Source organism: Perna viridis, chromosome 5 (genome assembly GCF_037379345.1).
Source record: "Perna viridis isolate PV_CMFRI_1.1 ecotype Kerala chromosome 5, ASM3737934v1, whole genome shotgun sequence".
NCBI lineage: Eukaryota > Metazoa > Mollusca > Bivalvia > Mytilida > Mytilidae > Perna > Perna viridis.
In genome coordinates, this window is record NC_142449.1 from 25,727,732 (window position 1) to 25,741,704 (window position 13,973).

General features: G+C 31.3%; 1 protein-coding gene across 7 annotated transcripts in view; it reads right to left on the bottom strand.

The window, feature by feature from the left end:
- LOC148616835 (solute carrier family 12 member 4-like) overlaps window positions 1–13,973 on the bottom strand; it is a 54,765-nt gene that overhangs the window by 39,002 nt on the left and 1,790 nt on the right. For 3 of the 7 annotated variants that reach the window (XM_088583942.1, XM_088583941.1, XM_088583945.1), the window contains one exon: window positions 12,497–12,517. The exons of 1 other annotated variant lie outside the window; for it this stretch is intronic. In XM_088583942.1, the coding sequence (XP_088440068.1) occupies window positions 12,497–12,517 (21 nt within the window). Of the gene's footprint in view, window positions 1–4,108; window positions 4,178–5,905; window positions 7,173–12,496; window positions 12,518–13,973 lie in introns of those variants that run through there. 3 more of the 7 variants (XM_088583938.1, XM_088583939.1, XM_088583944.1) reach the window with 3 other exon arrangements.

Consider the following 13,973-nt stretch of genomic DNA (forward strand, 5'->3'; position numbering starts at 1 on the left):
GTAAAACATCTGCAAATCTATACAAGATGAACAACAAAAATTCCATACCAACCATTTCTACTTATCATTTTCTGGGTGACCAAATTCTGAGATTGATATCAATATTATGTAAGAGCAAAAAAGCCATACCTATAAGTCAAGCATCATGGCCAGAGGAGCAATAAACCTCTCTTGATAGAACAAATTAGATTATTTGTCATCCAATATGATCACAAGATGACATCAAGTTAACACTATATTTAGAAAATTGCTTGATTGAATTGTAGTTCAATTTGCAAATACATGTTTGTTAAATTGAACTACAGGCTTAAGAATAAAAACTGTTATGTTCCAGTCAATTAAGGAGGTAGACCTAGGGTATGGAACATAACTCTTACAAATCATTGGAATGTTTGGGTAAAGCATTTTACATCAATTTTATATACGCATTAAAGTAACTTGGAATAATTTCATTCTATTTCAAATGAAAGCTTGATAGGCTTTGGTGAAATTGAATATGTTGCAAACATATCACCGATTTCAAGAGTTATGTCCCTTACCCCAGTCTACCTCCTTCAAGAGTTGGAAATTCACTGAAAATAAGTAACAAGTGCTAAATGCAAATGTTTTATAATTTTGCTATATAAATATTTAAAATTTTCATAATTCTTGCCAGTCCTGGGCAAAAGTTATTAGTCTCACACTTACACTATCAGAATATCATAATATAGCGCATCATGTGAAAAACTACTCTTTAAAGTGTTGATATTCAATAAACTGAAATTATTCAGACCTTCGAACAATTATAACAAACAATTGTGTTAAGTAAATTTAACTAGACTTTTTTGAGTTATTGCCCATAATGTAAGTATGACGTAAATTAATCACATTGCCCAACATGGAAAACATTTACCCTTCCCCCTCTGTAAAAAAAAAACATTCTCTACACCCTGAAACTGAAATTCAATATTTTTTCAACAAGTATACACACTATTATTAGACCATCATCATAATAAAAATTTGGGTAGAGTTTGAAGTATACTGAACAACAAATTCTCAAGTTATGGAAGGTCTGTATTATGACAGACAGACAGACTAACAATTCATGGCAGGGACATTATTATACAAGTATATCAAAATATGTCCATTCTTTGATGTGCATATAAAAATGAAATGTGGCTTCTCTTCGTAAAAACTAACATTGTGACAATAAATTTTCAAAACCCCTTTTAGCATTTTTGATTTCTATATATAACAAGAATGGATATGATGAATACGTCAAAGAGACAACAACCTCAACTAAATGTCAGCTCAAGGCCAACCATGAGTCTTTTATGTCAATGATGAGGTTACCCTCATACTACAGGGGAAGTGCAGCTTGCCCTAAGACAACATTACATACAGGTACAGTGAAACAGTTGCCTCTAGATACTCAAGCAACATAAAAGTGACAAAGAAATGCATATGGATGGAGAGCGGTAACCCCAAAAATATTCTCTGAGAGACTGACATACAATAAAACCATGCTTATAGAGTCTGTGCCTCAATAAGCCTTGAGGAACATATCAAATACCTGCTTTCATCAATAGTTTAAAAACATCAAAAGCTTTTTATAAACCATGAACTATTTGTTTCGTCATTAATGCACAATTCTTTTAAATCACATTGGATTGGTTCCAAATATTAGCTTTTCTAGTATTAAGTGTAACAAATATTGTTTAAAATTTCCTAGGTCTTGCAAAGAACCTTCAACATCAAGGAAAGTGAATAATAGGTAATTTTTTGCCATTACCCAAGTGTGCCATATCTAAATCAAGTAAAAACTGATAAATTGTCTACACAAGTAGAAATTCAGCTAACTTACAAAATAAAAATGTTAACATACATAATATATGGTTCAGAAAATAGTTTAAGAAGGTTTTGGCAAAGAATGACAGGTTTAAATGTTGGAAGATAATTTCTTAATAAGAGAACTAAATGACCTACTTAAAATGATCAGTATATATTCACTAATTAAAATTTAGGGCATAAAAAATGTTAGTTTCAAAGCATTTGGATCCTTATTGACTGAATGCCTTTAAAGTATTAAGTCTCCATTCAGTGATACCCCACCATGTATACAGGCAAAATTATTTCACATAATTTTCACATGAATTTCACATGATTTTCATCTGAATTGAGCAAATAAACTAAGTGACAGAGTTCACATGAAATTCGGGTGAATGGAACCTTCACGTGAAATTCACATGAAAAGTTCACATGAAATTCGTGTTTAGTGAATTTCACATTAAAATCATGTTAATTTCATGTGACTTTCACATGCATTTCATGTGAAGCTCAATTAACATGAATTTCACGTGAAAAATATTTGCCTGTGTAATGGTGAAAAAAGGAGGATGGATAAATGTTCAGTATGGCCTAACTCGAAAAATACATTTTTGATTTTGCTGAGATTAAACTGTACTGAACAATTTTGCCTCATAAAAAAAAAAAATTCACTGATATGCTCTCAAGATATCACTGAAACCTGTTGGGAGATGACAGACAAACAGACAAACAGACACACAATCTTTTGGAGAGTATCACAGATACCTTGCCACTACGAGAGGTGGGGTGTAAAAATCAAAATCATAAATCAAAATTAGCAAGAAGAGTGTGGATGTACCTAACTCAAAATACTTTTGCTGGAAGCAACTTCACACCACTTTCGACATTTTCATTACAAGAAATCAAACAATTGACATTATAATCCTAAAACTTTATCGACCAGGCTAATGCAACACCTATCTGGACACTTATACTCACTGATAAATGTTGTTTAATAAGAAATAACCATAACATTGTGAGGTTTCTTCTCGTTGTCATCAATATTTTACCAAACAGACACTTAGCAGAATGAGTTGTGTAAAAATTACGTCAGTTACTAATTAAAGCCTATTAACTTGACAATACTCTAAAATAGACTAAATATCAATCATATAAATCAAGATTTATGGAACAGCAATAAAAGGTTTCTCTTAAAGTGAAAATGTCTGTAAAAGGGATGGATATAGGTCTGTAAAACTGAGGTGCTAAAAGGACTCCAAGAAGAGGATGGAAAAATAATATTGGTGATAAAAGGACTCTAAGAACAGGATAGGAAAAAAAAACAATGACATTTTAAAGTCATGAATTATGACCAAGTTACTTATCTTCAGGGGGATATAATGGAATGAGCAGAAGCTTAAGGCATTTGGACACAACTGAGTAAAATTGAAGTACTTAAAGCACTTGTATTAAAGCAAGAAAGGGGGCCATAATAACACCCATAACAATTTACACCCCTGGCTCCACTGGGTTGGTCAAAAATGTAACCCACTCTCTTTCAACTAAAATCATGGATCCATCCATCAAAAGGTATAAAGTTTGAAAGAGCTTTTTAACTTTTTCCAAGTTATTATAATTTATGAGAGTTTCCTATCTCCATGGAAACGAGTAGACAACCTTTCATACTCTGACTACACTTTAACGAATACATGTACTTATATGGATGAGTTCAGGTGGGATTGAAATCAAGCCTTTTAGGAGTATTTTACTTTATAAAAAAAATTTGAATTACATTCAAGGCATTAACAGCACAAAACAAGGGTTGGTCTATATTAAGGCTGTATGAACAGAACCAACAATGAATGGTATAGCAGTAAGCTAAAATTAAAATCAAGATTTCAGACTGCAATATTGTGGAACAAGAAGGTTTTCAATTATATGAATATATATTTTTCATGGATTCAATGAGTTTTAAGTTTGTAATTGTCATTTGATTTACCACCAAAAAATATTGATAACAAATTTGAATGAGTAATCAACAAATATCACAAAAATCAGTCCCAAATGAACAATAAATTATTTCAGTTTTCCAAAATCAAACTTTTGTAGCATATGAAGGTGCCCTTTGCACATCATCATGTTTTTCATATTCATATTTATATACCTGAAAAGATCAACAACAAAATTTTGTTCAAGCAAATTTTAATCAAGCAATCATAAAGACAAGTTACTTTAATACTGAAAGTTTTTTTTATGAAAAAAAGATTAAAAAGCCATTTAACAGCATTTTTGCCATCAAAAAAAGAATGCTAAGGACTCTTACCAAAGTCTGGATTAACATATGCCACTTGAAACCTATGAATCTGCCTAGCCATCAATTACAATAATCATAAGTTTCATTATTTATATTAGATCAGTATTCGATAACAACAGATTATCACTCTGAAGTTATCAGGTACTTGTTTGATAACATGATAGACCATATTTATGTGATGGCATGCATCTGAAATTTACCACTTGTTTAAGGTTTTTTGATTAGATGGATCATAGAGTGTAAAAATTTAGGATTTTATATTTTTTTTCAATGTTTTTATCCAGGTTTTACGAAGCAGGAACATTACATGATCCCTTATTTTTGTGGTAAATATATATTCAGATTAAATTTTAATTCAAAATACATGTACCACAGACAATTGAAGGTAAAAAAATCAGTTTTATTTCTTCATTATTTGGAAAGGAAAGTAGTCTGGCACAGTCAGAACTAAAATACCATGAGCTAACTCACCAAGGAATAATAAGCCCAAATGCCTACATTGAAGTGACTTTAAATCATGTTAGGCTTTTAATTTCCGTAACCTCCCCTTGCTGCAACTTGATATTAATTAATTCAATTTGTGCATTTACATATGATGTTTTAGAACCTTCCTAAAATGTCAACAAAATCCAATCAGCAGTTTAGGAGGATTCAAGATCTAGGCTGACAGACATACAGACATACAGGGAAATTATAATTACCTTTAGTGTAAGAACTATCATCATATATTAATGAAAAGATGATCCCTCTTTTTTGCAGGAAGAATCAAAGAAATTTACCATTTGGGTAAGGAGTTCTAGAATTCCAACCAGTGGAGCCAAGGGAAAAAATTGTAGATTGAAAAGCAGAAAATTTATAAATGTTAAGAGCATTATGGATGTAAACAGAATGGACCATATGTTCCACGGAGCAAAGAAACAAGAATCATCTATGGTCCTTCCATTTCAATGAAGTCCACATTGTCAATTTGAATGGCCATTTGAACCCTTTTACCAAAATACAAGGGCCTTGGAAAAAGCAGAAAGACTGGGCTCGTAAATACCCTTCTAAAGTGACCTCTGAACTAAAAGCCCAAGAACAGTCATTTCTCTCATTTTTCATTTAAGTCTTTCAACAAATTAACGTACCCATGAGACATGAGTTAGGTACATTGTAGTCGAACTAAATCTCAAAATAGTCTCACTATGTTGGTAAAAAAAAAAAACACTTTCAAAAATTGTGTAACAAAAACCTTATATTGATATATATAGTAACAAGAAATATAAATATTTACTGACCCAGTTCTAAGGACTTATGACTAGTGTCAACAAAGAAAGTCAACAGTATCTTCAGCAGGTTGAAATTAAATTTGAAGGACTGCTATTTACTGAAACAGCCTTTTAAGTATTTCTAGAATATTCCAATGCAATAAGGCAAAACTGAAAAAAAAAGTTTCCTAATTTTTGTATTATTAAAAAATTGAAGTGAAGTGAAACTTAGCTGAAGCAACATTTTTTTTTTTAAATTCTGTACCATAATAGAAGTTAATTGAAGTGTTGAAATCAAAACTTGTAAGGACCTGTCCCATAGTTTCTGAAGGAGTAAACAGAACCAATTTTAAACACCTGAAAAAATATATTGTGTAATGTACATGTAGCACAGTAGGGGTCCAAAACATTTTTTTTTCCATGATGGCCAATGGTGTTTTCTTTGATGACAGGATGCATGGTGAATAAAAGCATCTCGTAATGAAGTTTTTGCCATCTCAAACAAAAAGAAGCTATACAATTTTCTGTATATTTGACTAAACACTTATAATTGACTTACCATTTTCTTTTTGGCAGTCTATTTTAGCACCTTCATCGCCATTATTCAATGGTTGTTTCTCCTCATCGAAGTCCAAATCAACAACTGCAGGAGTAACGGTGAAACTTTTTTTATCAGTAACAACATTTATCATTGGAATACCACCCTCCTCAACATCTTTCCCTTCTACCTGTATCACAGGTATACCACTATATTGACAAGAATCTTCCTTCACCATTTTAACAGATAAAGTTTATGAATTTAGCATTTAGCACTAACAAAATCGGTTTTTAAATGGTTATTTTTTTTTCATAATCCGTGAGAAAAAAGAGATTCTTTATGGGCATAATATTCTGGTTAACTTGAACATCTTTATGGAATCTTTTCACTGCAGCCTGAGCAAATATCTCAAAATTATCATAATTACAAGTTTCCTCTGAATGAAGTTGTTCAATCACGTTTGAATAGAAAATATATACTCAGCAGGGGGACCTTCCTTCTTCATAGTATGCCATTTAAATCCAGTTTTTAAACTCGAATTCTAGTAAAATCAAACAGTAAACAGTTTTTTCAAAAATAAACTTTAGAAATGAATGAAAACCTCACAGTAATTTAAATCTAAAATCACAAAGAAAACACTGAAACGGCTAAAAAAAACTTTCCAATAGAAGTGAATGTATTAAAGTGATTGTTACCAATGACCCATATCCATAGATGTTCTCGGATCTAATTGCCTTTCAAAAATCTGATAATATCAATGATAGTTTCTGATCATCCCTAGCACAATATCAAGTCATCCAAAAAATGAGAGTTAACAGGATAAAAGAGAAAACAGAAACTCAAGCCGTTAAATACTGCTAATCTCTTTAATTCCAATCATTAGAAAATTACTTGTTAATTAATTACATCTGAAGGTCGAACACATGTTTCCTTGAAAGACTAGACACTGCAAAAATGTTTTGTGTTCATTATTTTATAAGATTATAATCAAGAGTAAATATAAGCTAAAAATAGATTTTATTGATGCTAAAAACATGTTTTAGTTTTTACATCATTCTATCAAAGAGGCTGGATAATACCAGACTAGGCTTGTTTCCTCGTGTTGTTAGATACCATTGAATTTTCAATAAAAATATGACCATTAAATGAAATAATTTCAAAAGCCAAATTTGATTCTGAATTGTCCCAAGAGGCCATAAATTCTAGCTAGCATACCAGGTGTTTTATTGTTCCAGTCCTCTGTATTGGAAACTAAAAAAACTACAAAAACATGTAATTCTAGATTTACAACTCTAAAATTAAGGTGTAAATAGCATTCAAAACTTTAAATATTAGGATAGTATTGACTTTCTCTTTAAAGATTTATAAATTTAATAGATACAAACTACCGTAACTAATAAATTTAATGTTTTTTATTAAGTACATACATTAAATCTCTCTTTGTCATTTCATGCCTCAACATATGCTTCATATGCTGTGATATATGAGATAAATATTGAAAGAGGTAATAAAACTAGAATAAATGTATTCATAGAATATGACTATCCCCCCCTTTCCCCCCCCCCCCCTGCAATCCCTGTAATTAATTGAAAAATTCAACAGGAGCTGGATGTGGTCTTTATAAGAATTAAGAATGTATCGCACACACACTTAAGCTTTAGGATTTGTGAATTTTCCATTTGAATGTCAAGTCATTCATATGATGAGTTTCAAAGTTTTGAGCAATTAAAATTAACAGTATCCTAACAAAGAAACTAAAATGTCATAGCAAACAGAAAATTGCCCATTACTAAATGAAAAAGCTTACACACACTTAATTTCAAAAAGTTCTATGTCCTGTGACATAAAATTGTGTCATGAACAAGATAGATAGAATTACATTGATACATAACAACCTCTTCTCCTTATGATGTCAACAGGCAGGAATGCAAGGGAACCTGATCCATTGTTTACCTCATATTAAAAATGCATGTAATTTTGATTTTGCTTTGGAACATAGGTATACCCTGGAAATTTTCATGCCCCAATCTAATTGGTATTTTTTTTCCTCATGTCCCCTCAACATTAAAATGAGGCCCTCTATCTCCGTCATAAATCACCAATAAAACTCCGTAATGATAATCCTATTATTCCAATTTTTTGTTGAGAGAAATCAATTACAGGATAAACATTTTACATCAAGATTTAAAAAACCTAAGTGAATCCATAATAATACTTTTGAATGAAAACCAATCAACTTAGGAAAGACAAAGAGATCCTTAAAAAATATAAATATACACCCAAACAAAAAAGTTGAGTGGGGTCTTAAATCAGAACTCATTTTAAATCTAAATATTTCAAATTCATGTCCATGAAACTTCAACCAGTTTTTATTTAACATCTGAAGGTCAGTAAAAGTAGGTCAGAAATGAGAACATTGTAGTCTTGCATTTCTCCTTACATTAGCAATCAAGCTTGGAATCGAGAAAAAAAAGTTTGGCAAAGATTGACTTTAATCATCTATAAGATGTCAAACACAACACGATGGATATCGATCAGCCAAGAAGTTACTATATCTATGTTACACCTCAGTAAGGGAGAAAGCTTTCCTAAATAGTTTTTATATGATCAACACCACAAATCATTTGTTAAAGCAAAAAAAAGAAGAGTTTAACCTGGATCAGCAATAAATTTTTTTTTTCATTTATTTTGTTGATAAAAGATGTTAAGACTTTGTTTACAGCAAACTGATATTGGATTATACTTATTCCTAATTCTTTTTTTTTTTAAGAGATGGATGAATACAATTTCTTTAAAATGCACAAAGTTTGAGATTAAACAAAATAAAACCGTTCGTGCATCAAGTACAATGTTCTTGTCAATCCAGTAACCAAGGCCTTGTTTCAGAAAAAATCTTGAGATTTTCAATAAATATTTCTTTGAGTAACCAGATGCTCAATGGTAAAGATGAATATGATATTGAACACTTTGCCATCCATGTTCATCAATGTCATAGTCCCAAGATTCATCATAGAATTCAATCTTCATCAAAGCAATTTCATATCTGTGTTGGCAGGTAATTAGCTAAACCACAAAATTGTTCATAAGTGCAAAATAACAGACTCAAGTAGTGAAACCACAATTTCCAGAAAAATATTTACTCTTCAAGTTCACAGATCATAACTAATCACAATATTTCAATCAAAATCAGTCAAAAACAACTCAACTGTCAAATAGCAATATTAGGATATCACTTGCACTCCTTGGGTTAGCAGATCAATAGCTAGATATGCTACAGATCAGTCATATTGATATGCCATGTCATGTTCACCAAAGATTTCATAATAAATAACTTGATGCAATCTTACTGAACCTTAAGAATAAGATCAACATTAAAGCTGGTCATTGCGTTGACAGAATACAGTGTGACCTGTCTAAACTGAACCAATTTGGTCTACAAAGGTTCAATATATACGTAAACTGATATACAGGGACTTTTTTAAATTAAAAGTACCAGTTTTAGACAGATTTTCCAAGGTTTGGACTCTGGGGCTTGCCTCCACTATCAAATTTGCAGCCTGACTAATTTATCAACATGAGACGAGTGATCTAAAATCAGATTTGGATGTGCCTTGCCTCAACTCATTTTTTTCTCAATAAAATCCAATAACATTACTATTTATTGCTCTGCTATCACTTAACAAAGGCTGAATCAAATCAGATCAAAACAAAGATTAGTACATTAAGACTCCATATTTCTACAATTGCTTGAATCGAAAATGAAACAATTTTGTCCTTGACATCACTAGAAAACCAGCTTCTTGGGACTTTTCATGTTGTTTGCGATATTACCAGTAATACAAATTTTAATGCGCTTTCTTGTGTTTTTATAGATCACACCATAAGTCCAGAGGAAACCCAGTTTGTCTGTGATGTCCAAGATGCAGCTGTTTCATTTTTAGGCCAAACAATCACAGAAATATGGAGTTCGAATGTACAAATCCCTGCTTTGATTAATTAAAAGAATTTGATGTGATACCTGTGTTAATTTATTAGATTCATCAAATATGTCATCCCCATTTTTGTGTTTATATGCTAGTCGGGCTGTATTTTTGATAGTGGGAGCAAGCCCCTGTGGTTTAGGTTACACAGGTATTAAGTTACACTTATTCTACTGGTAAATACATACAGTTTTCTTGTACAAAGGATGGACTAAATCACAAAACTCATTTACATGGCCAGCTATGTTTACTTTGTTCCAGACTAGTGACAAGACTGATCTATTGCTATAGAGAAAATGAAAGTACCACTACAAAGGACCAGAGCAACACTTAATTTCCAAAAGATTCCAAGGAGAAAAGGTTTTACTTTATACAACAAGTATTGACCTTCACCTACAAGAACTAATGCACATAACTAATATTCACTAGGTGGTTCATCAAGAAATATTGTCAATTCTACTTTACATCTCTAATGCAAAATTTACTAATATTGTCAGTTCTGAACAAAAATACTACACTTTTGTCAGTCAGAACTGACAATTTTTGCTGACTCTTCACATAATTCATTCTGAACATGATTAGTTACATGGTTAATATAACCATAGAAGTATTATATCTAGACAAGATACTATACTTCAATGATATAACTAATTACTCACCCAGTTTTAGATAAACAAAACTAATTTGTACAGGACTTACATAGTATAACCGGAACTGCCTATAAAAAGTCCACTAAAAGTCAGCTATTCTTAATTGTGAACAACAGACTACTTACTAGAGAAAATTAGTCTGGTGTCAAAAATCAAATGTGAGAGATCAATTGACAAACAGATGGACATGAGATGTACAAAATATACTCCATTCTATCACAGGCTTTTAAAAATCCAGGAATAGTCAGTCCTAAATCTAGAAGTAGGTGGCTACCTCTTCATGTACTTCAACGTAAAATTTATTGACGTATGGTAGGCGGTAAATCAAAAACTGTTGCATACCACCTACTTTTAAACGCAATGAATATGTTTTGGAAAAAAAAACCTTGTCCCTCTATCGTCAGTCAAACCACAGTGGCAACAACCGATTCTGCAATGTATTCTACCTTCGATAACAACACAATTTTTCAAACAAAGAACAATAAGAGCGTAACTTGTACATCAAACCTACAAGCATGGTCATTAAAATAGTTTTTTTATCAAAGGGAGACAAGTAGAGCAAAACAAGGCTGAATGAAAAAAGCATATTCATGGTAAATAGACAAGGTCTAGGAGAACAGTCCATTTTAATTAGCTTCCAAGGCAAACAAATCTACAAGCTCATTACTCCAAATTTACCTAGAAGGCATAAAAACAAATTTATCTTGTTGAAGAAGCTAAAAAAAATGTTAACATGCCAACAAAAGTGTGTACTACATTAAGAAAATCATAAATACATGCAAAACGAACTAAATAAGTTCTAAACAAGCTAAAACTGTACCACTGTTAATACATTTACAGGAATTACGCAAAACAAGATAAAACTTTCATACAGTTTGTAATGTACACTCTGTTTCAATTAACTTTGCTAACTATGTCTGTCAGCATAAACAAGATCTCATTCCGAAATTTTATAAATATACACATGTCCAAAACAATTAAGAATTGCATGCATAATAAATCAAAATTTCACAAAATCTTTTCAATTTCATTCACTAAAACTAATTAAATCACAACATGGTACAATTTTATTTTCAACAGGAATTCTTGAATAATTCACAATGCATTGGATACATGTATTAGTTGATAAATTATACTGAATCTTCAAATACATGTGTAGATTAACAAATTTGGCCAGATTACTAAACTGATAAAACATGTCTAAATATGCTATTCAAGCATTCCTGTCAGCAGTGAAACTTGTGTAAAACATATTGTATTTTGTTTATATACTGCTAAAACCATTTTAGGCACTGAAGCATCCATGGTGTTTAATTCTAGTCAGTCCAATAATACACAAAATGGGAATTCAAACACCAATCTACATGTACATGAATGCCAAATACATAAGGACCTAATCCAGAGGAAGAAATTAGCAAAAACTTCTCCTTGTTTGTGCTCACTTCTCTAATTTGTCTTTGGATACAGAGAAGTTTTTGTAATAGGTTACATACACAAAAATGTAAATGTTGTTATTTTTCAAACAGAATTTACTCAAACTTCTCCTTGTCTTTGATGTCTAGATCAGGCCCCGAATTATATTTGCATTAATATCACTTTTATCTATTGGTCATAGAGTAGTTCTCACCAACAAAAATTTTTGCTGTATATTAATGGTTATTTTCTGAAAAAGATGTGCAACAAATTTCCAAACAGAATATATAGAGATTATCGGTATATGATCAATTAAATGAAGTACATGTACATTTTTGTCAACATCTTTTTTTAATGAAAAATTACTACAAATCCACAATTTTTCTGATGAGAACAGCTCTCTGACCAGAAGCAAACAAATTTTACTGATTAACTAACCAAAGAAAACTTTTACATGTCTCAAACCAAGAAGCTTTATTTACATTTGTATGGACCTTTTTAAAACATTTGGTTCTGTTTTCACAGGTTTCACTGTAATTGTGTTAAATTAAAACTAAAATCAGCATTACCATAGATGACCTGGTACTTTCCTGGAAAACACACCAAGATCAGGTAGAGACAAATATGAAAAAGAAAACAAAACAAAATCACTACAACAAAAGCATGCTGAAAAAACAGTACAACATAAAACTAAAGCAGCAGTTCTACTAGTGGTCTCTATTTGTATGTACAACATAAAACTAAAGCAGCAGTTCTACTAATGGTCTCTATTTGTATGTACATGTACATGGACATTTTGAAATTGGCTTCAAGAAGTAATGTCATGCTACATTGTATATCTTTGAAAGGCTTTTCTCTGCTTCCTAATTAGTAGCCAATCTTAGCATTTTTTAAAATTAATAGGTCATAGAAATCTTTAATCAAGAAGTCCAGCAACACTTAAAATCACAAAATAAAAGACATACTGATAGGATTTTTTTTCAGATGTTTAATTTCTAGCCATTGATACTTGCTTACTTCTTTTCATTACACCCTCTGGCTTGTGGTGCACCAACAAAGTTCCTCCATTTCTGTCTGTCAAAGGCTAGCTTTTAAAGGGTACCCCATTTATAGATGGTATTTAATTTGAGAAAGGATTAGAGGTAAGACTAAAGTTGAAAGTTGTGTTTTATGAAACTGGGTCCCTGACCTTTATACATGTAGTTTCTATGCTGATTTTGTGACACATGCATTTTTAATTACACCTTTAAAATACATATATAAAAAGTAAGTACATGTATCTTGTTACTGACACTTCAGTAAAATCTGATAAGTTTTTTTAACATGTACATAATGTACATATTTTTAATGAAGATAAGCATCTTTACACTGTACCAATTGTTTCCGGAAAAGTTGATTAATGGATACTGCAAACACATACATGTACATGTACATAAAATAGCACAATGGTATATTTTTTGCCCACAGCATCAGATAAATAAATTTTCTGATCTCTATGACCATTTGAATGAAAAAGTATAGTTATACTTAAGCAGTTAAAAGGCAGGAGTAAGGAATTTTTCAAGCAAGAACATGGTGTCATGGACAAAAGGAAATTTGATGCAAATGACAAGTTTTCTGATATAACATACGAAAAAATCTAGACATTACAAAAGTAAATTTATACTTCTTAAAGAGCATGCTACAATAAATGGAACAGTGGAGAGGTATTTTAAAGTAAACAAGGAAGGAAAAGACAGGCTTCACATTGATGAGAGGGTTGATATTTCAAAAGTGAAAATGAAATTTATATAAAATGTACATTCACAGGAGCCTGAAATCATATCAATAAATGCTGGGCCTTGCTCTTATACAAGGGTCCACTATTATAAGGAGCTTCCCTATAGTTATGTATACCAATAAATGATAGAATTTCAGACTTGTTTGGTACATGCACATGTTTAGTATGTTGTACATCAACACATACAATGTAAATCAGTAGTTTTAATACCTTTTTTTTTTAAACTGTTCCCTAACCATAAATGTATGTAAAAATATGTCAAGTAC